General features: G+C 40.8%; 2 protein-coding genes across 4 annotated transcripts; both read right to left on the bottom strand.

Annotated features, from left to right (window-relative positions):
• Positions 1 to 556: 556 nt before the first annotated feature.
• gpr45 (G protein-coupled receptor 45) lies at positions 557 to 5,106 on the bottom strand. 3 transcript variants are annotated; one of them, XM_067516419.1, is made up of 3 exons: positions 4,917 to 5,106; positions 3,092 to 3,403; positions 557 to 2,681 (listed from the first exon to the last, which is right to left on the bottom strand). In XM_067516419.1, exon 3 carries the CDS (start codon positions 2,567 to 2,569, stop codon positions 1,415 to 1,417), a length of 1,155 nt encoding a protein of 384 aa, XP_067372520.1. In that variant the 5' UTR covers positions 2,570 to 2,681; positions 3,092 to 3,403; positions 4,917 to 5,106; the 3' UTR covers positions 557 to 1,414. The 3 variants fall into 3 exon arrangements, with proteins under 3 accessions (XP_067372520.1, XP_067372521.1, XP_067372522.1); XM_067516420.1 differs by having other exon boundaries at positions 3,127 to 3,403; XM_067516421.1 differs by having other exon boundaries at positions 3,092 to 3,339.
• A 3,622-nt stretch (positions 5,107 to 8,728) lies between these two features.
• pou3f3a (POU class 3 homeobox 3a) lies at positions 8,729 to 11,504 on the bottom strand. Its single transcript, XM_067517233.1, has one exon. It carries the CDS (start codon positions 10,735 to 10,737, stop codon positions 9,484 to 9,486), a length of 1,254 nt encoding a protein of 417 aa, XP_067373334.1. The 5' UTR covers positions 10,738 to 11,504; the 3' UTR covers positions 8,729 to 9,483.
• Positions 11,505 to 25,435: the final 13,931 nt, after the last annotated feature.

Here is a 25,435-nt window from a genome sequence, read left to right as displayed (position 1 = left end):
AGTGAGAGCAGGGAGCAGGGGGAGGAAAATCTAGAGAGGTGGAGGTCTGCTCTGGAAAACAGAGGAATGAAGCTTAGCCGCAACAAGACAGAATACATATGTCTGAATGAGAGGGACCCAGGTGGAACGGTGAGGTTACAGGGAGCAGAGGTGAAGAAAGTGCAGGACTTTAAGTACTTAGGGTCAACGGTTCAGAGCAACGGAGAGTGTGGAAAAGAGGTGAAGAGGCGAGTGAAGGCAGGTTGGAACGGGTGGAGAAAAGTGTCAGGTGTGTTGTATGATAAAAGAGTGTCAGCGAGAATGAAAGGAAAGGTGTTCAAGACGGTGGTGAGACCAGCGATGTTGTTCGGCTTAGAGACAGTGGCACTGAAGAAAAGACAGGAGGCAGAGCTGGAGGTAGCAGAGCTTAAGATGTTGAGGTTCTCTTTGGGAGTGACGAGGATGGACAGGATCAGGAATTAATACATCAGAGGGACAGCTCATGTTAGATGTTTTGCAGATAAAGTCAGAGAGGCCAGATTGAGGTGGTTTGGACATGTTCAGAGAAGACATCGTGAATATATCGGTAGAATGATGCTGAGGTTGGAGCTGCCAGGCAGGAGGTCTAGAGGAAGACCAAAGAGGAGATTTATGGATGTAGTGAGGGAGGACATGAAGTTAGTTGGTTTGAGTGAAGAGGATGCAGAGGATAGAGTTAGATGGAGGCACATCATTTGCTGTACGACCCCTGAAAGGGAACAGCCGAAAGGAAAAGAAGAAGATTATCATTATTCAAAATAACAGTTTCAGTTGGAAAAGGGTTTTATTTCGGCACAAATTTCATTTAAGTGTTTCATTTAAAACAATTCTGAACACTGAACATTAACACCTTTATGTTTTGTTTTTATACTTTTTTAAAACTCACCACACGACCAACAACCGAATCATTATCACCACTGAACGCAGACTATTACAGTCTTAGGCAACAAAATAACATTGGTGAAAACATCAGGGAACATTATGGAAACAGAGAAATTATGTTTAGTATGCCTAGTATTAGTATTATGATAGTATGCGTCAAAAACCATAATGCCATGAAGTTAATCAAGACTGAACATGTTTCAGGTAAAATAACCTTACCAGATGACCAGATGGTAAATTCAGTAGCTATTCTGGAGCTTTTTTAGAATGGCCTTCTTTAACAGATGGAGTTGCCATGGAGTTGTACATATTTCCTTTTTTTAAGGACCTCATTTACAGTTGAGGTTGAAGGCTAACTCTTGTGATCAGATTACTTTGTCAACAATATAGTATTTTCCTTCAAGGTGGAGTCAGTTTCCTCTCATTGCATATTAAGAGGGTACAAGTTAAAAACAGCTGATGGCAGTGTCAAAAGCTGCTGGTTTTTGTGTTTAGCAAACTAATTCTCATTGTTTCAAACAGCTGACTGTGTCTCACTACACACATAAATGTTGCTGGGCCTCACTCTTCTGCGGCTCCTGCCTGGCACTCTGGGACACAGTCTGCAGCTTTTGGGAATGAACTCCTGACAGGCCTCCCTGAACTTTCTGATCCTCCAGCAGTAGATGACAGGGTTGAAGACGGTCTTCAGGTAGCTGAGCCACAGAGCTCCCACACTGATCGGGTAGAAAGCCGAGCTGTAGTAGAACTGACGACTGAACACGGCCAGCAAGCTAACGATGGTGTGCGGCAACCAGCACACTGAGAAGCCTACAAACAGGATGAGGATGGTGGTGAAGGCTCGGGTTTTAAAGCTCATGTCCACCTTAATCTGAGGGGGGCGCTGCAGCCCAGTAAGTCTCATTTTGCTGACTTGGTTGAGGGCTGGCAGGCAGGAATGCTCACTAGTGTGATTGTGGATACGCAGGGTGTTGCGGCGCACCGTGTTGAGGATGCACATGTAGGAGTACAGCATTACAGCAAAGGGTACAAAGAATACTGCTACTGTCAACAGCACAGTGTATCCGCGGTCTGCCAGAGACTCACTGTATCCCAGCACACACAGCGGCGCCCAGGTTCCCCCGGCTGCACCTGTCCTCCACCCAACCACAGATGGCAGGGACACACACAGGCTCAACACCCATGAACCTGCAATCAACAGTTTAGCTCTGTGTGGGGACAGCTTGTCCTGCCGCTGCACAATGATGAGGAATCGGTCCACGCTGATTATGAGGAGGATGGACACCCCCTCCAGTACAAACAGCCAGTATAGCATGATGGAGGCTCGGCAGAATCCACTCCCAAAGCTCCACTCAGCAGTGCCCACAGTGACTGCAGTGAAGGGCATGCAGAGCAGAGAGAGCATAATGTCTGAAAAGGCCAGTGTGGCGAGGAGGAGATTGATAGCAGAACGCATGGAAGGCTTCTGGTAAACAATCAGACACACAATTGCGTTACCAAGGAAACCAATTGTAATCATGAAGATCATTATGGCTGCTAGTGTTACACGCAGAGTGACTGATATGAGAGGAGCCACAGCCTCTGCCGGGAGGCTTTCTGCCGGTTTCTCAGCATTGTCTGGCTCCAAGAAGTTGCAGTCCTCCAGCAGGCTTTCATTATAAAAAGCCATAGAAGCTTTTATCAGGGAGTATTAACCTGAAAGAAGCTGTACATGACTGTACATTAATGATGTGGTACACACATCAAGTTTTTTTGCAGCAGTTGGTCTTCCATGGTGATATCTGAGACAGAAAGAGGAAAATAAACATTACATAGCAAATGATACTGAACAAGTATATGTTGCATTATTTTATTGGATGTTGATATTAACTATGTTATGTGTTTAATAAATGTGCTGGCTGTAACATTAGAAAACTAGCCGTCTCATTACATAGTCAGAGGACTTCAGCTGCTCAGTGAGCTATTACTTAGTGACAATTACAAATATGAGACAGTCAGAGGAGGAGTGATGTCCTCACGATGCTGAAAAGATTTCAAAAAACATGGAATGAACCCACACTGAGAGATACAGTCAAACAGATCTGATGTGTGTTGCTCATTGGCCTGATTGAGTTTGATGATTAACAGGCAAGCAGCAGTGTTTCACTCGTGAATAGAAATGCTCAACATTTACACAAAGCACAGTACTCACCTGTGGTACAGTCCTCATGTCTTTGGTCAACTTACCAGAAGCTTTTTCTTAGGGAATGTTTCACGCTTCTGCACCTTTACTAAAACAGAGAGGCATCCTAAGGACACACGGACTGGGCACGTTTGTTGCTATGGTTTCCACCACCTGCTCCCAGTGACAGCACAGTGCAAGTGTTCTGGCATGATGTTCTGACATTCAGGTTTAAGATGCAGTCCTCAGCATGCGGTACAACCCTTTGTGCTCAGGAGCTGGTAAACAAAGGATCCTGTTCAGGGTATTGATCTTCTATATTTGCTCCTTAGTGATCATCCCCTGTACAGGTAAATGTTTATGGAAAAAAGAGTTGATCACTTACTGGAGCTTTTTCACAGCGTCAGAATTAAATTAAAAGACTAAGACTTAAAAATTATAATTATGATGATGATGATGATGATGATTATTATTATTATTATTATTATTATTATTATTATTATTAGTAGTAGTAGTAGTAATAGTATTTACAATGAAAGAAAGAGAAGACATGAAAAAAGCAATCACGTTTGTTTTATAAAGAAAAGAGCAAAAATAAAGACAAAGACTAGTAGGCTACATTGGTGATGAACGATCCGGACTCAATAATAACAATAACAACAGCCATATGTTTTGACCACAAGCCAAACCATCATGTGCAAACATGATCACTGATCAGAAATAATGAGCCTGGATTGGCATCAGGTCTTGTCACTTGGCCTTCCACAACACTTGTTCAGATTTTGGGCTCATGTGAGATGCCCACACTGTGGCACACGTCCGAACACCCTGTCATGCAAGTATAAAGACTACCCTATGATTAATAATTTGTATAGTGCACATTTGTATGATTATCACACTGTGTTGTGGGTGAAATATATGGCACAGCCCCAGTTTACATACCACAAATCAAAGTTACAAAGGCTTCCACTACGAATCCACATGGCCTGTGAAACTAAACTAAAGATGAGACCTATATATTGGGATTGTCTGTGATTAGCAGAAGTCACACAGCACCAATAGGCCTCTTTCATATTCAGCAGTAGCATGTCACTTTGAATTGGTGTGTGCTGTCAAGAAGTGGAACATGAGTCAGTCACGTGGCAGCACCAACCGTGACACATCACAGAGAGTCAACACCTGTCACTTTGATGTGATGGCGGAGTCACTCCTGCAGAGGGCTGTAGCTGCTTAGTCCAACAAGAGCAGGTGACTCAGCTCAGCTCAAAGACCGAGCAAACAGGTGATAAGAAATGGTTTCAACAATGCACTTTAATCAATACTTGAAAATCCCAAGATGAAACCTACTCAAATAGAGTCGAGGCACCAATGCCTAGTTTCAGTTTTTCTTAAAAAATGATGAAAGATTGGGCTAGTATCATTGCCTAAGTGCAGGAGGCTGTGGACCATATGGACTATACCTCAGTGTACTGATAATTCATAACTTGCACGTAGGTTACACGTAGTGCGATCTGGGAGTTTTTTTTTTTTTACAAGCCTCACCACCACTGAGCCAGTACATCACGTTCTCACATTGGGCCTGCATACGAGTCTGAGTGTATTTGGGTGTGTTACTCTGTCAACCTGTTTGCATCCCTCCTATAAGAAACGTATCCCTGCAAAATTTCGGATTACAGGCGCAGATCAAGAACAGCATTTAACACGAGCACAGAGCTCCTGTCAAAAGTCCTATTCTGGTGCGCATTATATAATTTGCAATTGAAGACGGGACGTCGGGTTTTCAGTAAGCATCGAAAGGATTAAAGCAGCAATCTTTGAGCATCTTCGAGCATTAACCGGACACAGGTGAGCCTACCTTGATGGTTCCATTTGGCAGCAGGTTTCCAGCTCGTCTCCTCTCGGTGATCGGATATCTTTCTCCTCCTCCAGATGCCAAGCATTCCCTAAAATATCCCACTTTGAACATTTCACTGCCGCAGACGATGCTGACGCCAGAAAAGCAAATGATCACTGATTTAAAGAGGCAGTGTGGGGAAAAACACAACCCACACGAGGTCCTACTTTTTGTGCTAAAACATTTGCATTGTAAAAACTCGTAACTGCAGCTTATTGTGTATGCGATTTATTTCACCCCAAAACTGCACAATAACAACTATATAACAACTATATAGGCACAAACGATTGATTTGTAGATCCCCAATTTCAGATGTGCCATACATTCAGAAAATAAAACAATTTTCATATTTAGCAAACTAACCATTTTTATTTTATTAAAGCTACCGCTAAGAATGGGTGGTTTCTGGGTGATAAATCAGTCACATTTATTGCATATAGTAAAACAAACAGCACAAAAAAAATTTATCTCTCAGGCCTATTACCCAGTCTTTAATATTATTAATCTTTAAACTGCTGAAAAATCATTCAACATGTATGAATTATTTTGTCCTGGAGATGGCAGCATTGTACATGATATTCAAAGGCCTTCAGGTTTTTGAGGGGGCATGTTCTGGGAGCCTACTGTGTGCTTAGCTTCAAGCTTTTTTTAAATGAAAGTATGTAAAGTTGTAGAGCGTCCAGTAACCATACTGAATTCACAGCATCAGCAATAAGTAAATATATTGGTAGATGAAATATTAGTATATTGACACTGAGTGGAGATGTAAAAACAGCATCCAGACATGTTTCTTCAAGTGTAATTTAGTTCAATTAATTTATAAAAAAAACATTTGTTGTATTAGCAATAACACACGTAAAATTAGATCGACGGTTATGTTCGCTCATTTAGCATGCAGACTGGGTCTTCTCATAGACATGCTTGTCCGAATTGGCATCATGCCCATGTGTTGAACATGCCCATCAAAGCAGTTCCACACCACCGGTCTGGCAGTTGCATGCTTGTCACGTTCAGTGGCACCCACACAACAAACTTGCTATAGTGAGAGAATTCATTTCCCTGTCCATTATTCCACAGATGTTTGCTTTAATTTCTTCTTGATGAGAAGACTTTGATACTTCAAAAAAAAAAAAAGAAAACAAAAAAGCAAAGCAAAACACAGGCAAAATTAAAAATGTTCATCAACAAATCACAATATTCAGAAGAGAGTCAACCCACACAAATATCAATAATATGTGAGCCACGTTCAGACATTTTAATGCACTCGCCTAAAAAATCAAACGATTTTGACATTACACCCACCTAACATTTTATTCCTGAACACCACTCTTTTTGACTCCAGGTACAATTTATGTGTTGCATTTTGATTCACGCTGAGAAAACCAAGATGTTTTCAGCAAGTGTTAGACTTTGGTGGTTAACCAGTCACCACACTGTGAAAATAATCAACACCAAAGAGTGAGCACTGATAATGTGCACAGGGAAATAGTTAATATTATAAAACTTTGTTGTTATGTTTATTTGAGGTTGGTTCAGGTTGTGTGTGACTGTGCCTGAACTGTGACACACAAACAATGAGCATTAAAGAAAGGATTATCAAGCAATAATTGCTTTATGTAAAGTACTTCTGAGCAAGGCAATTATGAGCAATTATATTAGCAGTTATTATAGGAGGACGTAATAACATCCTTAGTGTGTAACTGTAAACTGTCTCAGTGATGCTGGAAATGCAACTCACTATGATGCTGGAAAATGTATATGTGCAAGGCCAAACTACTCAATGTGATACCATGATAGAAGAATGGATGCATGATGCACTTTTCTGTGAGCTGAGCTGTTTATGGTGACCGAGGTGTTTGGGGGTCTAAAGTAACATTCATTGTAAATTTAGATCCCAGCACTGATATTGCGAAAAGACACCGAGTATAGTGATGACAAAACCTTTTAAAGCGCTTTTTAACCACCTCAGTCTCATCCTTATCTTCTATCTTTACATCGCTAAGCTTTGGGAGAATCACACCGCAATCCTGGAGGCTTAGTTAGCCATTTTATGCGAGAGCTTGTTTTTTCTTTTACATTAGTAAAACATCATGTAAAGAGGCCCTTGTGGATGTTGTCAGTGGGCTGTATGTCCACCTCTGTGTGTGATGATAGCTACACATACGGAAGTATCCCTTCGCCTTAGCATTGAGCATTCACATAGACGGTGAGTGCTTTTCAATCCAGAATGGTGTGTATATGTTTTAGCTGTTCATTTAAGATACTTGATGTTGAAGAGCTCAATGCATCAGTCTATAGCAAGTAATAATAAGTCAAGTTTTTTAAAAAGTTGTTATAATCTAATTAAAAACACTGTGTCTCCTTCACCCAAGCAAGTTTAGAAGGGTTTTTATCTGCCACATTATAGCAGACATTTTTACTAAGGTACAATCTACATGTTCTTGGATTTCCATCACGTTCCTTAACAACAGTAATAGCACATGTTCAGTTTTTGGCATCATGGGGACATTTTTGTTCCAGTGGGACTGAAATAATTAAATCAAGAATCCCTTAATGAGTGACGCAGTTACCAAAAACATGTGTGCCCGTCACCTTCCGGGTTTTTGTAAGACTGGGGGTTAAAAGATAGTCAGCAAAAATACACTTAAATGGAAAAGTACACATACATACATAATTAAAAGTGTAACAGCTGCAGAAATGTGTTAACTTCCAGATCTCTGTTTATTCCTCTGGTTTGTCAGCAGCTACATTGGCAGCAGACTGTTGATATCCCTCCAGGTTTTTATTGCTACTACTAGCTTCATGGTGGCTATTACTCTGACTCTCCCCAATATTATCAATGAGACTTTTGACTTGTAACATCAGCTCAGTATGAGTACGTTTCGGCATGAGTGTGTTATCGTGAGTCTGAGTCAGTTTGTGAGCATGGATCAGAGGCAGAAAGAAGAAACACAGATTGTTTTTCAGAGCCAGCTTCCTGATCTTCTCACTGCCTATCTGCCAAACACATCATCTGTGGCAAAAGATCTGCTGCCTTGTGTCACTCCATCTCGCTGTCACCTTGGCAACTGCTGCCGAGGTGAACTGCCAGCTGGGAGAGCCAGCCTCAGCTGGCTGCCACAGGATGTGTGTGGCTGAACTGATACACAGTGTTTCACACCAAAATGTTGAAGCAAGAACAAAAACAGGCTTTTTTTGAGATGTGTTCAATCGGTTTCAGAGTCGACATAGCTTCACACAAGCGGGCGGAACAAAAACTGGGAAATGGCGTTGGATAATGACAGATTATTTCGATTTATCTTGCATTAAAATGTTGAGCTGGGTGAATATAACTGGTGACAACATTTTTAAGCCACAAGGGCTGCAACTACATTTTAGCAATGAATCTGGTGAAAAGTTTTGGTTAATGATTAGTCATCTATAAAAGGTCGAGAAATTGCTTGTTTTATTCAGCCAAATCTTAGAGTTTACTATCACATGAGAAAATCATCACATCCACACATCTGAGAATTTGAAAACGGAAAAAGTTTGAAATTTTACTTAAATGATGACTTAAATAATTAGTTCATGATTGAAATAGTTGCAAGAGAATTCTGTGTAGATTTTTGACAGGCAGACCCTTGTCGGTTTTGTATCAATATAGGTGCTTATTGTACAATATCCATACACCTAGAAAATTAAACTATACCACATGTGTAATATTTCACTGACAAATAATTGTGTGGGTGTGTGGGTGTGTGTGTCTCACAAGAAACTTTAATAATGATGTCATCTCTGATATCCTTACACAATTTCTCTTGTGTCAATTTTATTAAATAATTAGTCTATTCCATGAAAATAAACACGTGGAAAAAAATAAATAGTCCAAATCATCACACAGCAATACACAGCACACGTAAATGTACATAAACTTCGGGGAGTGTTTGCTAGTTAAAAAATAGGTTTCCTATGAATGAAAGCACAATAGTTTGATTATTTTTGCTTTTGGACCGTCTTAAACCGTGTCACAACATAAATTCACTGGCACACAAACACAAAAGTGATAAACACATTTAAAGGAAGATAAGTTTTATCTCATTAAAAACAACTTAATGCTGAATAAAGCGCATAAAGTCAATGTTCATTTGAGGGGAAAAAAAAAGACTACAGCCCAGTCTGGCCTGTGAGACATCAAATCTGCAGCATTACAAGGGAACTTTTATTTTAACAGTACAGAGAATTTGTAAATTTCTGTCATTGTCTGATGAACAAACTTCAAACTGTTTTCTGTTCAGATTCCAGTTGAGCCTTTTTAATTTTCTGTCCCAAAGGCTGATTCATAGTGCAGAAAAATAGGATGCATAAAAGTAGAGGTTGTTCCTGCTTAGAAATGAACACAGACTCGATAACATTACTGTGGACTCACGGACATACAGTAGTCTTTGTACTGTAAGACAAGTTCACCAAATGATGCAGTTATTTAGAGAAGCCTCTCTCCAAAAATCTATTCAAACGTTGTTCTCATTTTTTGTCCATCATCTTGTTATTTTCACGTGTCGCTGTACATCCTCTTGCAGTCTATGGTTGGTGACGGCGTGTCGGGACCCATGCTGCCCACCTGTGAGTATGCGTCCTCCGGGGTACGTGGAAGTCCGGGCGGCGTCATGCGCTTCTCCTTCTGTCGGCGATTGCAGAACCAAACCCTGACCACCTCCTTCTCCAGCTGCAGAGTGTCCGCCAGAGAGTTGATCTCCTGGGCGGAGGGCTTGGGACACTTGAGAAAGTGACTTTCCAACGCGCCTTTCACGCTCACCTCGATGGATGTGCGCTTTTTCCTTTTCCTGCCCTGCGTGGCGATCTTGTCGATGCTGGTCGGGCTCCCGGTCGTGGAATCGGCCTCCTCCAGCCATTTGTTGAGCAGTGGCTTCAGCTTGCACATGTTCTTAAAGCTCAGCTGGAGTGCTTCAAACCTGCAGATAGTGGTCTGTGAAAAAACGTTGCCGTACAGAGTGCCCAAAGCCAAGCCCACGTCTGCCTGCGTGAAACCGAGCTTGATCCGCCGCTGCTTGAACTGTTTGGCGAAATGCTCCAAGTCGTCAGAGGTCGGGGTGTCCTCGTCGGAGTGGGTCTCGTGGCTCACACCGTGAGGCTGATGATGATGATGCGTGTGGTTATTATGGTGGTGCTGGTGATGATGGCTGCCGTGGTCCAGCTCTGGAGACTCCCTGCGCACCAGACCCGGATGCATGAGGCTCTGCCCCGTGTGTGAGCTAAGCATTCCGTTGACTGCAAACCCTCCGGACTGAGAGTAGACGAGAGACTGTTGCTGCTGCTGCCCTTCAGTGATGTGAGCTGCGGAGGTGCCTCCCCAATTTCCAGGGTGCGTCTGGTGGGCTCCCAAATGTGGGGACCTGTGGTGGTGCAGAGCAGAGCCTGAGTGGAGGTCATCCCTGCCAGCGTTTCTCTTCACCTCCTGTGGCTGGGAGCTGGGGGGCCACGGTGAGCCGGCTTCTGCTGCTGCCACCGCGGCTGCAGCTGCTGCCGCTGCTGCATGAGGCAACGATGTCACCCACTGGTGGGCATGGCTTAGCATGTGGCCCCCGTTGCTGGCAACCATTGCTCCCTGCATGAAGTCACTCTGCACCATTTTAACTGAATGGTCCCCTCTGTATCCACTGGAAACAGTGGTGCTGCCCGGCTGCATGCCACCACCCCTCCGATCTGAGTGGAGGACCGGGCCGGACAGAATCCTGCTACTGGCTATGTATGGACTTGAGGTGGCTGTTGCCATACCCCAAAGCATATATGTTGATATGTAGTTGTCTTCTGATGTTTGATTAAAGTCCCACTATGCAGTAATCTACACCATAAATAAATTCATCTGGCATAAAGCATGAGTGAAATGTTCGCGCAGTTGGCCACAAAGTGCCAAATCAATCCACCGAAGTTCAGGTTATAATTTCAGTTAGAGCAAATTGCTCAAACCTTAAAAAAAAGCAAACCGTTACGCATTCCTCTTCGAGAAAACGTACAAAAGGATAGTTGTCAAAACTTTGGCTGTCCCGGGAGCTCCGCCGTGCGTAATCCACGGACCCGATGATGTACAGAAACACCTTTCATCCGAACCAAACTGAGGAGCTACAGCACAAACATGTCACTCGCTTCTCTGATATTAACTCTTTAAATCCGATTAAATAACAATAACAAAAAACTTTAAAGCCTTAGCAGTCCTTCACTTGTTTGTCTTACTCCATCTCAACCTGGTGCGTCCTCTATGGAGCGAAGCAGACGAGCATGTGTTTACGTTGTGCCAAGGCTGCATATTCCTCTCCCATCTCCATCCAATTACAAGTGGAAGGCTCGGCAGTGCTCCTGCTGATTGGACGCACAGCCAGAGAGGAACTGGTGTGTCTCACAATCGAGACTCTGCTGCACAAAGTTCTCGCTGCAGGAAAAGGGCAACAACATGCTGGAAAAGATTAGAACATAGAAAAAGACACCCAGAGACATCGAGTGGTTTGGCTGTGTCTTTGAGGACGCTCAAGGCGTATAAGAAGAACAGGAGTAAGGAAAGCCACAGTAAAATGTCTTCCAACGTCTTATTATTATTATGACTATACTTATTACTATTAGGCAGTTCTTTGATCAATTCTGGATTGATAAAGTCATTAAAGTTAGTTGCCAGACTAAATAATGCCAAGTATTTGTAAGTTTTATATTTTATAATAACACAGAGCAGCGAGGCCTGTGTCAAGGATACTCAAGTCTGCTCTCGGTATCCAGGGGGTTTGTACGCCTCTTGCATCTTAATGCGCCCCTCTTTTCATATGGTAAAGGCAAGGCCACAGTGGCGTGACGCCTGAGCGCTGAAGGCGCTCACAAAACCAGCCTCCAGTTTGATTTTTCCAACCTCAAAAAACAAACCAGTTGTGGTGAGGTGTTTCCATGCTGGATCCGTTTATGGACGGTCTGTTAAATAAACGTGTGTGGGGAATTTTGTACCTCGAGTTTCTCTTGAAGTGAAGCATCGACTGAGGCGCAAGTTCTGTGACTGGAGGAGAGAGCCAGGTGCAGGGTAATAAATGTGTAATTTGTGTTTTCAGCAGATTCGTCTTGGATTTTATCCAACCAGTAAAAGATTTAGGGACACAAAAATACATTTGTCCGAACTGCAACATAAACAAAGCCTTTAATGCTTAACTGTTCCACATCCACATCCCCAACATTTTGTCATGTTGGAATTTTGACACAGATTTATCAAATTGAAAAAGTCACAATAAACTCACTCAGCAACGTGAGTGCAGCAGAAACAGTGTAGGTACTTTTAAATTAAATAGTTTTTCACATTTTGTGAAAATATTTACTCGTGCATCGTTTCCAAAATTACCATGGAAACTGGTCAGGGTGTTCTGCAACGTGTCTTTCAAACAGCGACCTTTTTAGAGGGACAGGGTGTCGCTCAGGGCTTCTACACTCACACAACTCATACAACTGAGCTCAATTCTACAGCGTGTGGTTTAATGACTGATTCCAGGACATGGACGTGTCCTCCAGTGTCCGACACCAGCTTATTCATTAGTTTAGTTAGTATTTAAACAAGCTAGTGGCACAGAACATATTCTCGTCCAAATGAACAGCGACATTTTTTTTTTAGGAAGCAGGGTTAAAAACGATACCTGGTAATTACAGTCAGTTGGCGTTTTAAAAATAGCTAAAGTCAGCAATTGGTGGAATAATGTTATTAAGTTAAGACTCATATTTTGGTCCAGATGCTGTGCAGCCCTTTTTCAGGGAGGAATTCATCAAACTATCCTTCATAGTGGTTTTCCTGATGAACTGAAGAGCTACGAAAAAGACACGAATTTCCAAAATATTCACCTTAGTTTTTAGTTTTATCAGTGACTGACAGATTACACGCTTTTTTCCAGCACATTTTCGGAAGTATACTTTGTCTTTGTGGTTTTTAGATTTAATTAAAAACTTTGCATAGACAATATTTATAGATCAGTACATAACAAATTAGAAAAGTGCAGTAAAATGCAGTTAAATCAGGAATTTGTGCCATAGTTTATATAATCAGATCTGATATTCAAATGTTTTTATGAAAGATTTTGTTATCTTTTGTACTTTTTTTTAAATACCTCCTGCTTGAGCCAATGGTGTCTTATGGCTAATGGTCTGTTTTGTATTAACAAATAACCATCAGTGAAGATATTTGTTTTAATTTACAAACCCCACATTCACAACTGCCAAGTAGCAATTGCAATAATGCTTTATTACTGATTTATTTTGTCATTACCAAGTGTCACGTGGGAGAAGGGTTTAAAAAAGCCAGAGGCATTTTTCACAGACAAGACCTTTTAAAAAATGATTAGCTTTTAAGAGGTCTGTCAAGCATTAGTAACTGATTTCTAATTAATCAATAAAACCATAGTAATTTTCATTATAACCTGAACCAACATAGTATAGGTGCTTAAGAAAACATTTATTTTCATAACTGCGTGATTATTTATTTCACAGTTTTTAAAACCGGTTTATCGTTGTAAAAACAAATTAAAAACATCCAAAAGCAACAAAAAGTTTCTAATGTTTCAAGTCTACTAGCACAATGTAGAGAAAACTAGACGACTCAGGGAATGCAGTAATGTTTTTCATGTGTTGTGCTGGCTGGTCACAGCACTGGGTCCTCTATTTGTTATTCATGAAGGAAGCTGGGTGAAGAGGCCTTCTTATGATGCACATTTTTCTCTCTGCTCCCTGCCTCGCCCCCTCTCTCTCTCTCCCTCCATGGAGCTGCTTGACAACTAAGCAAATAATCTGTTTTAGTTGTAGTGAATGCTGCAATTACGCCAGCATAATGAACATGACACCATCAGCTAATTGACATTATTGTTTCTTTTAGATCATCTTGAAATCTTTTATACAGAGACTCTTTTTTCCCTCTCTCTCTCTCTCTCTGTCTTCTGCTCCTCGCCCTCTGTTGAGTCTTCAATATGCAGATCGGCCATTTCTGCCCCCAGGCTATTTTCTTTGGTAGACTTTTGAAATATGCAAATGCTTCCAATGAAAATTGCGAAGAAGAAAAGGAAAAACCTTCATCTGGGCTCCAGGAGTTTTCCATTCAAAGAAACAGATGCTTTTTTCGTGTTCATTTTCTTGTTCTAGTTCTGTTTACTCTGTCAGTCAAAGGTCTGCCTAATTAAGAAGAGAGAGAAACACAAACAAGACAGATGAAATAAAAATTAACTTGTATTGATGACAGCATCACCATTTATATTAAGTTTATCTGCAGATTATATGAATATCTGTATTCTATGTTCTTATTGAATAATTGTACGAATATGGTGGATGCAACAGTATATAACCAGACAAATCTTTGACTTCCTCTGCTGTGATACATACAATGCAGGGTTTACACATTGAACTGCACTGAAGTGCTTGTCTCCGCTGAAAACACAACTGAGGGAACACAACTTATCTCTCTTTCGCTTTCATCCCTGCACTCTATATATTCCACCTCTTCAGCATCATCCTGTGGTTCTGATCATGAGTGTGTTTGACCTTCAGCTCTCCCTGAGTCAGAGGGATCCTTCACAGCATGAGTCTCTACCCACAACCCCCTGCTGGGTGTTTAAATCAGAAACAGAGACAGCCACAGAGATGAGAAAAGGGGAGACAAAGTGCGATAGTTGGGCTACAGGGAGACTGGGAAACAAAGGGTATGGAGGGGTAATGATCAAAGTATATCCATTTCCAGTTCAGAAAGGACTAATTACTTTCAGATTTTAAGGCAGATGACATCTATGAGGTTTCTCCAGATGTCTTAATGCACCGTGATGTGACATTTTAAATTAGTCATTGGACATGTAAAGTTTTCTGGGACATCCACCCATTTTTTAACTGTACATGATGTGGTGGAATCAGCAGAGGCAAGGAGACGATGACAAGGGGGCAGTGGTGTTTACTACACTGGAACAATTGTCAATTACAAACCCCTGCTGTGACTTAAATGATGACACCCAATGGGCAGATGCACTGGTTAAATACTATTGTGAGCTGGCCCATTATGTATGAATAGGGTGAAGTTAATGTGTGAAAATTACATTCATTAATCCCAACAGATAATTTGAAAGGGGCCAAAGTGACACAGAACACCGGAGAGAATACAGTGGGGAAATGGTACAAAAACATCACTCATCTCTCTTTCTCTGTGTGTGTGTTTGGTGGGTGTTTGTGTGTAACCAGGTGCTTGCAGGTGTGTGCAGGGGCTTAAATCTGCCCATTCCTAAGTGTCTATTTGCATTATCATAATGGTGAAAGATGTTCTTGGAATGATGGCATAGACGTCTATGAATAATATTTATGCTAAACTAAACACGGAAGAGCAACATCTGGACCACGATAGAAGAAAAATGGAGGAAATTCAGAAAAGATGAGGCTCACAGGGTTCAGCGCTTTCAAACAAACTCACATCCTATACTAAAATATGGTGCTTATATTGTCAGCAAAAGCTTTTGAGTTTTTAATTTCCTTTTAGCTTTTAGCAAGACTCATGACCAGAAATAGAAATGTAAAAAAATTAAGTTTGTGCTTGTATTTGCGTCTTCCTACACTGGCATCTAACGGGTTCCTATCTGTGTTTTCTCTGTGAAGTTCCCGGCTATCCTGCGAGTATGATTGCAAACAGCATGAGAAATTTAGTCAGGAAATACCTGCAGTTCTGCAGCCTGCGGCTACGGACAACTGCAGCCCTGTACCCAGGCCCAGTCAGTGAACCAAGTCAAACAGCCTGTGTCCCTGAAGGGCTGGTCTGGCAGACTCTGTCTGGCCCTGAGCCTTTCATGAATGGACAGATTTCTCCAAGGTCCACATGGTAATAAAGGCTCTCTGTAGTTAGGATGATTTCTCAGGTGGGTTCGGAGGGAAAGAGGGAAGTATCAGATATTAAATAACGTACTAGTGGCAGGATGGTTTGTAGCATTTTGATTCGTGATCTTGTGGTGCTCTAACACAGTGTTCCAGTAGATTAAGTTATATAGTAATTGCACGTTAACAAATGTCCCTAATGCTCCAATTCACCATAACTTTGTACAGCAGTCTGAAGTAAAGCTGCCAACCACACATGTGCAAATTTGCAGTAGAATTATGGCAATTTAGATCTTTTGGGTGAACATTAAAATACTCCTCGACACATTTTGGAATGAAATAACATGTCACCCAGTGGAGCGGTGTGTCTGTCTGATATGATTTCAATTGGTTTTGGACAACAAGGAAGGTCTGTGGCACAGATGAAGTTAATCAAGGTTGCAGACACTAAATGTGAACACAGGAAAATCATTGTGTTCAATTTCTGTTCACAATTGTTGAAAATACTGTTAATTTAGAAAATGTAAGAAATTAACAACTAAAACAATTTTGTCTATTCAGGAGAGCAAGAAAATAATCAGTATTTGCTTAAATTATGCTTGAGCAAATTAAAAAACAGTGTAAGAAAAGACCACTGTACAGTAGATTACTCTGTGTATCAGCTGAGACATCAATCACGACACCTTACAGTGGAATCAAATTAAATAAATACAAAGAATACCCTTAAACACAGCAGGTTAATGGTGCCATGCAGCTTTGGAATTAACACTTATTGACTGCACAGTGAGGAGAGTTTCAAATCAACACTGCACACTTCAAGACTTACAATTTCCACCACTATAGTTCCTTGAGGGAGAAACACTTTTAGTTAGTTTTTGGTGGTGCACCATTTTTAATTTTTGGTTAAAGTGACACCTTTAGTGTTTTGGTGTGAGACATCATGCAGACTGACTGATTAAGATTAAGTTTTCTAAAAAAAAAAAATCATACTAAAGTATCAGATGAATGTGTCTAAAAGTATGTGTTAGCACTGTAATAAACTTTAGCACAAGCGTTTTTTTCAATATATTAGTTTCAGGGACAGACAAGCAACCCCTTGTGAAGACCATGCAAAATGGCTAAGTGCTTGAAAAAAAAAAAGAGTGGTTTAACTGACTGTTTAACTGACATTAATTTTAGTTAATGTAGCTCTAATTTAACTGCTCACACATATGAAGCTCAATCAAAAACCTGGGATAGTGAACGGTAGAAAAAGACGAGAAAACAAGTGTCCAGTTTTAGCTCCATACAACACAGACTGAAAGTAACAAATACTACAGTTCTTCTCATTCATTTAAATGGATAAAGTTCAGTTACACAGCTAGGGAGACATCGAGCGGAAGTTGTACAAAACAACGTGGCGTTGTGTGGGAACCACTTTGGAATTAGTTAGACTTTTATTGCAACCCAGCCTGATGTCCTCCAGCAAGGCGCTGCCTTGGCCATTCAAATACGTGCAACTGTGCATTCTTCCTGGATTATTCTGTAACGTGACAGCCCAACTTACCTTGAAATCACTTCCAGGATAATTTCAGGACTGTTTTGGCCTCACCGTCTCACTCGTACATGAAACAGCACAGCTCCTCCAACACAGCCCCTCATATTGTTTCAACAAAGGACTAATGTATGTGTGAATTCAGTCTAACTTCTGGGGCCTTTTGCACTCTCACAACACACATGGAAGTTTCATATGATACAAACCTAAAAAGTGACACTGGTGTGTATTCAGAATTTAACATGTAACGGCATTTTAAGGATACAAGACTTTCGAACACACACACACATACAAACACTCTCTCCCCCACACACAGTTGCAGAGACTCGTGGGGCCCGAATTAAACCTATAACAGGAGTTTGTAGCATGTAGTGTTTGACTTCCCATTGTTGAGTACAGGTCCTGCAGACCTAACAGCTCACCTTGTGCCATCAAACTGGCCCCCAGTGCGAACACCACAGGAGCGCGATGAGAGACGACCTTGGCATGCACGCAGTGAAAATACAACGTACTTCAGCAACTCTTTGATGTACATTATCAAAGACCTTTTTCCTCCTCTCCTCCCTGGACCAAAGGCTACTATTGTTTTTGTTTTTGTTATTGATATTGTTTTCCACCCCTATAACACAAAGCAGTCTGACCATGACTCTGATGCTAATGTGGAGGTGGAGAGGGTGTTTTAATGAGCTGCACAGTAGATCAGAGGGGCTCAGGGGGGTTAGAGAGAGGGAATAGGTAGCACTGAACATCAAAACACAGCTAGTACTCCAGCTACTGCTTTTCACAAGCCTTGACCTTTCTACACCACCAAAAGGATGTAACATGGAAATTATGAATTTGTTCTGCAAGAAAGAAATAGTGAAATAAAACCAACTGAAATTGTGTTGAAGATAATGGAATAAATGTAAGAAGGATCTATTGTTTTGGTCAATCAGTAAAGTAGCAGATCTTGGATAAAAATATAGGCAGAAAAAGGCACAAAAAGGCACAATCTAAATTATCTCAATTCAAAGGTAGCTCTGCTTAGCATCTTTTATTGATCTGCTGCAGTGGATGTATAAATTGGTCCACGATAAAAAGAATGGTTTGGAGTCAGACAGGAGTGGATGATGCAAATACAATTTCTGTTTAAATTCTGTGAACATTTGCCTGTTAGTAAGCCAGATAACTGACCAACAGAAAAACATTACCTCTGACAACTTATTTGCCTCCTTTAATAATTGTTGAATGACCTGATGCACACTCCTGAAAACAAAACGTACCCGTACCGTCTCCTCTCCTGTGTGGAAAGAAGTCAGGCAACTCATTCAATAACAAATTAATAACAAATAATTCAACAAAGCTGGACCAAACATTTGAACATGAGATGACAATAGGTGAATCTGAACAGATGTGGATGAACATTTTAATGTTGATATTTCAATTCAATTCAACTTTATTTATATAGCGCCAATTCACAAAAAAGTCATCTCAGGGCACTTTACAGAATAAAGTCAAGATTATAAAGATGTATAAAGAGAACCCAACAATTCCCCCTGTAGCAAACCATAGGCAACAGTGGAGAGGAAAAAAATCCCTTTAACGGAAGAAACCTCCAGCAGAACCAGGCTCAGGGTGGACGGCCATCTGCCTCGACTTGTTGGTGTGAGTGATATGTCTTTATAAAGCTGACAGCTGCTGGTTACTGCAGTTTATCCTTAAAGTGGGATACGATGGACCACAGTCCTTTCCTTAATGCAAATTTTTAAACTCTATGAGTTTCTAAACATGCTCTAACACTGCTCCCAACTGTTTGGAGCAGTTTTCCTGAAATGTTCAGAAAATATAAACTGTAGGTGAGTCATCACCACAACCAGAAAATCCTGCAGTCTGTCTTATGTTGTCTAAGCTCCTGCTGTGATGAAAGTTTGTGAGCATGTCAACATTGTGTATAATTTGACAATACAGCAAAACACCTACCAACACTATCGTGAAACCATTGGGTTGTTTTCAGTGAGGGAAGCTCAGGCACTGGCCAACAGAAACAGAAATGGAGCAGCTTCTTATAGTCACACAGGAAGTGTGCCGAGCCTTATACTGGTTTGTGAACAGATGCTGCAACACTTGATTTCTTGTTTCCAGCTGCAATTATTTGCACTGCACCTGAAAGCAGAAAAAGAGCTTCCTGGCTCCAGAGGGACCCTGACAGGACTTCACTGACCTTGTTAAATCTCACTTTCAACTTCTGACAGTTGATGACAGATCAGTTGGTTTACTCTAAATCTCCAAAGTTTCATCTGGAGCTGTTTAATAATATGTATTCTGATGTAATAGGGCGGACTGAAGTCAGGAAATGACAAACCTTATTAAACAACATAAATATGATTCATCATCTTGGCTTCATGAATGTCTGCAAAAGTTCATAGAATACCATCCAGCAATTGCTTAGATACTTCAGAGTGGACTAAAGTGGCAGATAGACCAAACAACAACGTTGCCACCCGCTGAAATACTGCAAAGGTATATTTTCTGAAAGCTCCAAATGATGTAAATACAGCATTTTCATTATTGTGCAACTTTAAGAGTGATGAACATTTTCTTTAAGCTGCCCTGTCAATGGCGCAGAAAGAGATAGAAAAGTGGAATTCATCAATAGCCTCAGAGTCCCTAAACCAGGTTAGAGTTCAATACCAAGAGCAAAGTGTACTTGAACAAGGCAGATGGGAGGAAGGAAATAAAAAGACCTGTTTACCTTTTCTCCCCTTCTGGGTGGAGGGGGATTCATTAGCTGCTGTGTAAATCAATCTGCTTCTCCTTAAAGGCCTGTCAATTTATCCCTGATGTCTGGCGGCCTGACATCACTCACTGGATATTTAACTTGAAAGACAATTAATCATCATGATTAATTCACTCACAAACCACATGGAACTGTTTGACTTTACCTCATGGAATAGGAGATGGATTCGCTGGACTTACAAAGAGGGGAGAACGAGAGGGATTGAACGTCTCACAGCTCCATTCACTCTTGATCAGCCTCTCGGCTTACACAGTTTCAGCTGTATCTCCACACTCCAAAACTGAAGCGCCATCTTTTTCACCACAAACATTTCTATTAACTTAAAAACACACAAAGCATCTCTAGTTTGCTTGAATTTAATGCAGTGAAGACATCATATAGAAAATTCAGACACTGCCGGCTCTGTGTTGGTTAATAATTTCTTAACCTATCATTTCTTCTTCTTTCTCAATGAAAATGAGTAATTAAACATTAGGAAAGCAGAGTGTGAATAGGAATTCCTTATCATTATCTTCCGAAGTCTCAGCAGGGCTAATGGAAAATAAACTGTGTACAAATAAATGGTTCTGCTATTGCCAAATGAAAAAATGATTTCCCAGCTCATCTTCAATCATCTTGATTTCCTCTGCTCATTCACTGAAGCACTCCAGAATTCAATCCACACTTCTCAATCCAACGCCATACTAGTGGACCTTGGTGTTCCTTTTGTGGCATTAGCTCAAATTTACAGTCAAATTGGAGACCACACAACAATGAAAGCAATAGAAATATCACAAAATATGAGTAAAAAAAGCTTTTACTGGGAGTGAAAAGAGCTGATTCAACAAATGAAGTCAAACGCTGAATGAGTCTGATGGTTTTCTGCTCCAGCCACTATTATCCTCTAAGAGGACATGGGCAGCAGATCAATTGATTCTTGGTTTAGGAAAACAGGACTTATTCATTAATATTTGTGCAGTAGAGGTAAACTTATCAGTATCATAATATTAGTAAAGATGCAGTAAAGAGCCTCATTTGACCTATGTAAGCTTGAAAATAACAAGGGAACATATGGATCAAATTGAACCACGTTAGTAACAACAAACTATAAATCAACATTGACTTAAAGCATTTTCAGAATAAAGTTCTTTGTGTCCTTTTTATTTATGTAATGCAAAGTCATAAAACTACAATATGCACAGCATGCACACAACATACAACCCACATTATCATTAGACTTTAGAAAAAAAAGAATAATAAATTCAAAACTTTTTATAGAGAAAAAAGGTGTAAATCTATGACACCACAACAGAATGAATTCCTATCATCCAATCATGGCCCTGTAGAACACGCACAGAATAGACAGAAATAACAATAGCAAATGACACTTTAAGGTAGACGATTGTTAACCTGTTTGCAGACTGTCAACTAACACGGAAGTCAAGTGACTTCCATGTTGGACTAAACAAGACCTGTTCCACATAACCCCCTCACCACCTTAAAGGCCTGGAATTTGGAAAGACAGGACAACAAAAGAGAGAAGTTGATCCGTCACATTAAAGCTCTTAATTAACTCACTTGATTTACAACAACTTCCACAACACACACACACACACACACACACACACAAACACACAAACACCACAGGCAACCGCCTGCTGAGCCACACTTTGCACCAAGCTGTCCACCACACAAGCCAGAACCTTTATTTGAAGAGCAGGACATGAAAGCAACTGCAGACCCTCCACGTGGGCTTGTATCGGATCTTAATTAAAAAGCCTTGAATATTATTTGCAGTAACAAAGGGAAATTTGGGGGTTCATTTAAATCCAATTAGGCCTGTGCTGATGCCTCAGGAGATGAGAGAGTAATCACTGTTTGAACACGGAGGTCTTTGTTCTGGGCTCCAGTAGATTGATAAAGGCAATAAGCACACAATGTGGAGCGACTGGAGACGGGACGGGGCTGTGAACTTACAGTATGAAGACTTACACACACCAGGACCACATAACAAGACAATTAGCAATATGGAAATTGTTCCTTGTTCGGTTCTGAGGAACATGTGATTGAGCCCCTTGTGCTGCAGGTGTTGCTGAAAAGATCAGTTAAGTTAATTGCTTCAGTCATTATTGCCTTATACCACATGCAGGGAGGCTCAGCGTAATCAAAGTGTGACAGTTAGTGTAAAATGTCATAAAGAAATCCCTCTCATAATGCGGCCATCATCTATTTTTTCATCACTGATTGACGCACTGATAAAGTCATTACTGATTTATGAGATGCTCAGGTGTTCCCACGAATTGGACAACGGGGGTGGTGGTGGTCAATAACCCCCCCTACACACACACACACAAAACAGAGGGAGATATTTGCTTTTTCTAGGTCTGGTTTAATAGTGCTATCACTTTATGTGTATATTACACACACACACAGTCTCACAATGCCCATAAGATATTTGCAGATGTGACAGGATTACTGGAGGATCACCCTTAGATTTATCCATCCTCTACCCAAAATAAAGCAACTCCAACGACATTGTCACTTTAACTGTTCTGAACTTGTCTTTGAGTCATTTAAACACAACATCTCATTCTTTCATCAAGTCTAAAACAAGTAAGTGTTTTTTACATATTCCAGATGAAAATGAAAACATGAGACGTCCACATAAATTAACACGTGTTTACCATGTGATTGTATGTTCACTGAAATGGAAGCACACAAAGTACATCAAGTCTTGGTGTTTGTGTTTCCGTGTCAGTTTATTTTATGCCTTTATATTTGATCAAGTCTAATCCTAATTTTGCCACAAGAGGCTTTATGACGGGTGTGGCAAAACATCAATGATTAAACTTAAATTTACCCCCTCCCCCCAAAAAACTTTAACAAGGAAATTATGCTGAATTAAGGACAATATTTACTATCGATGAAGAATTTTATTCGGAATTTTATTCGGTGGTAAGATATTCTAACACAAAGTAAAGCTGCATGATCCTGTGATCTATCACCATGTCTCTGTTTTAATGTATGCTCATGTCATTAAAGCACCCGACCAATACAAGAGCTGCTAATAACCTTACAACAGCTTCTTACTGTAAGTGTGTATAGAAAACTTGCTTTCTCCCTCTTCTCTTCTGCGATCTCACTCTCTCTTTTCTCTCTCAGCTTTCAGACTGTGGTCACACCTTTCAGGTGAAGCTGCGTTAAAGTGAAACATTTTGACTTATTTAATCAAAACCCCCACTCCCCCTGAGCTTTCTAGAGATGCTCTTTTGGCTGCAGGTAGTTTGTCTATCAGAAAAGGAGCACCAGGACACCGACACAGACTGCCCAGGTCACAGCTTGGGGGTCCCTGGTGGCCAGGGGTCACAAGATAAAGGCTAAAGGGCAGTTTCTGGACTTAGGCCAAGCTTAGGGTGGCAGAGGTCAGTGTCTGACTTAAGAGCCTCATGCTGCCCTTGGCCTTGAGCTGATCAATATGAGCAGGGTCTCTTCTGCTTCAGCAAAATGATCAATGAGATTCACATTTAGTCCAGTCAAACACACATCACAATACCCCCACATTTCACCACCCCCTCCACTATCTTTCATCTGTGTTGCCTGTTCTCACACAACAGCCCTGTCTTCTCTTTTCTTTTTTTACATATATTGTTCTGCAGGTAGCAGCTCTCTCTTAATTCTAATTCAGTCATTTCTTATTTCAAGCTTTAGAGATCAATGTTTCAGCACTGTGTGCTTTGTCACTCCTTTCTTTGATATGTGTCTGCAAATCAGCATCTCATTAGAGTCTGAACGCCTCTTTCCTCATTTCTTCAGTCAGAGGTTCAAATTAAGTTTTTTTCATTATTCTGATGATGCAGTAAAATGTCTGTCAATATGATTGATATCAAGTGCATAATGTGTCCTGGCTCTGTATAGCCCTTGTTTTAGTGACTGCATTTATATTGCATTTATATGGCACTTTTCTACCTTAACAGTCAAAGCGCTTTATATTTTTTCTTCGCACATTAACAAACACACTCACACCAGTGGTGATGGGGCTCATTTGCAATGTGCGTCAGTGTCTTTTATTGTTTCCCGCTTTAGATCAGTTCCTCTTGTTGACATCATGTGAATGTGGACCACGTTTTTCACTTAAAGTTCATATAATTAACATATTTTATTATTAACATATTTTAACAGTGTATCACATGACTACATGTATTTGTAAGGCGTTGCTTTTGGTGTGTAAAAAGTCCAAAAAGATTTCTATAATTAACAAGGTGCAGTTTTTTTTCCCACCAGAGTTACATGAGTCTAAATTCAGCTACTGGGAGACAGTTTTATGTCAAAAAAAAGTCCCTGCTTAGGAGTTCAAGAACTTTTAGAGCTTGCAGAGCAGAATGTCATTGGTAATGTGCACTTTTTACGTTCAACTCACTATTCTTTTACACCTAGCAATTTTAGAAACAACTGCAAACACACTTTTTTGCTGGTAGTCTGTAGGCAGCAATAATCAGGATGAAGCACCCAACAAAGCCCAAGCTTTGCAGGGGATGATACTGTATGGATGTAACAAAAGACATGAGTGAGAACCATCTTGCTTTTGATATGTCAGTGGACTAATTTGCATAATATTTTGCTTGAAAGTTTAGTTTTAACAGTGATTAGCAGCCTTTCATCACTTTTTGTCTGGTTTCTTGTTCTTGTTAACGCCTCTCACTGTTTGTTGCTACCCTCAACCCTCCTGTCCTCTGCAGTTTCTCTGTGACATGGGACATTTAGACAAACTGAAACTATGTTGTTTGAACAGCATCTCCTATTAGATGGCCCTTCCTTTATATTCACACATGGTGCGTTTCCAGTCCCAGAGCAATTATACACATGACTACACTTGGAGCTAAAGGAACAGGCTGAATCTTTATCACCAGCCAAAGAGCAGCAGCACTGTGACTTCTACTGAGCTGCCTGCCTTCTGTGCCTGTGTCTGCATTCCCAGTTAACGAAGAGGGAATATTATTTTGTTCTAGTCAAATGACCAGCATTCGGACAAGAAAAGTTAACACAGACCTCAATTAGCATTTTGCATTTTTTGCAAAGTCCCTCCCCTGAAAGCTGGGATAATTATTGGCTCAGGACACGTTCATTTTATTCTATAAGCAAACACAAATTTGCCTGAAGGGATTTTGCAATATGTGCAGCATCTGTACAACATCTGACACCCTCTGACGCATCCCCCCCCCACCCAACAATCTGGACAATATAGAAGAAACCTTGTAAAGAGCAACTGAGAAGAACTCCCTCTTCTCAAAGAGAAAATGTAAAGAAAATTGCACCGAGAAAATAGTTCACCTTTATGCCATAGAGAGG

The sequence above is a fragment of the Channa argus genome, chromosome 9 (genome assembly GCF_033026475.1).
Source record: "Channa argus isolate prfri chromosome 9, Channa argus male v1.0, whole genome shotgun sequence".
Lineage (NCBI taxonomy): Eukaryota > Metazoa > Chordata > Actinopteri > Anabantiformes > Channidae > Channa > Channa argus.
The sequence above is the reverse complement of the archived record's forward strand: the minus strand, read 5'-3'. Positions and strand labels throughout refer to the sequence as shown.

Excerpts from the sequence above, each read along its gene's own strand:
- pou3f3a (XM_067517233.1), bottom strand. The coding sequence starts at position 10,737 with ATGCTTTGGGGTATGGCAACAGCCACCTCAAGTCCATACATAGCCAGT.
- gpr45 (XM_067516419.1), bottom strand. The coding sequence starts at position 2,569 with ATGGCTTTTTATAATGAAAGCCTGCTGGAGGACTGCAACTTCTTGGAG.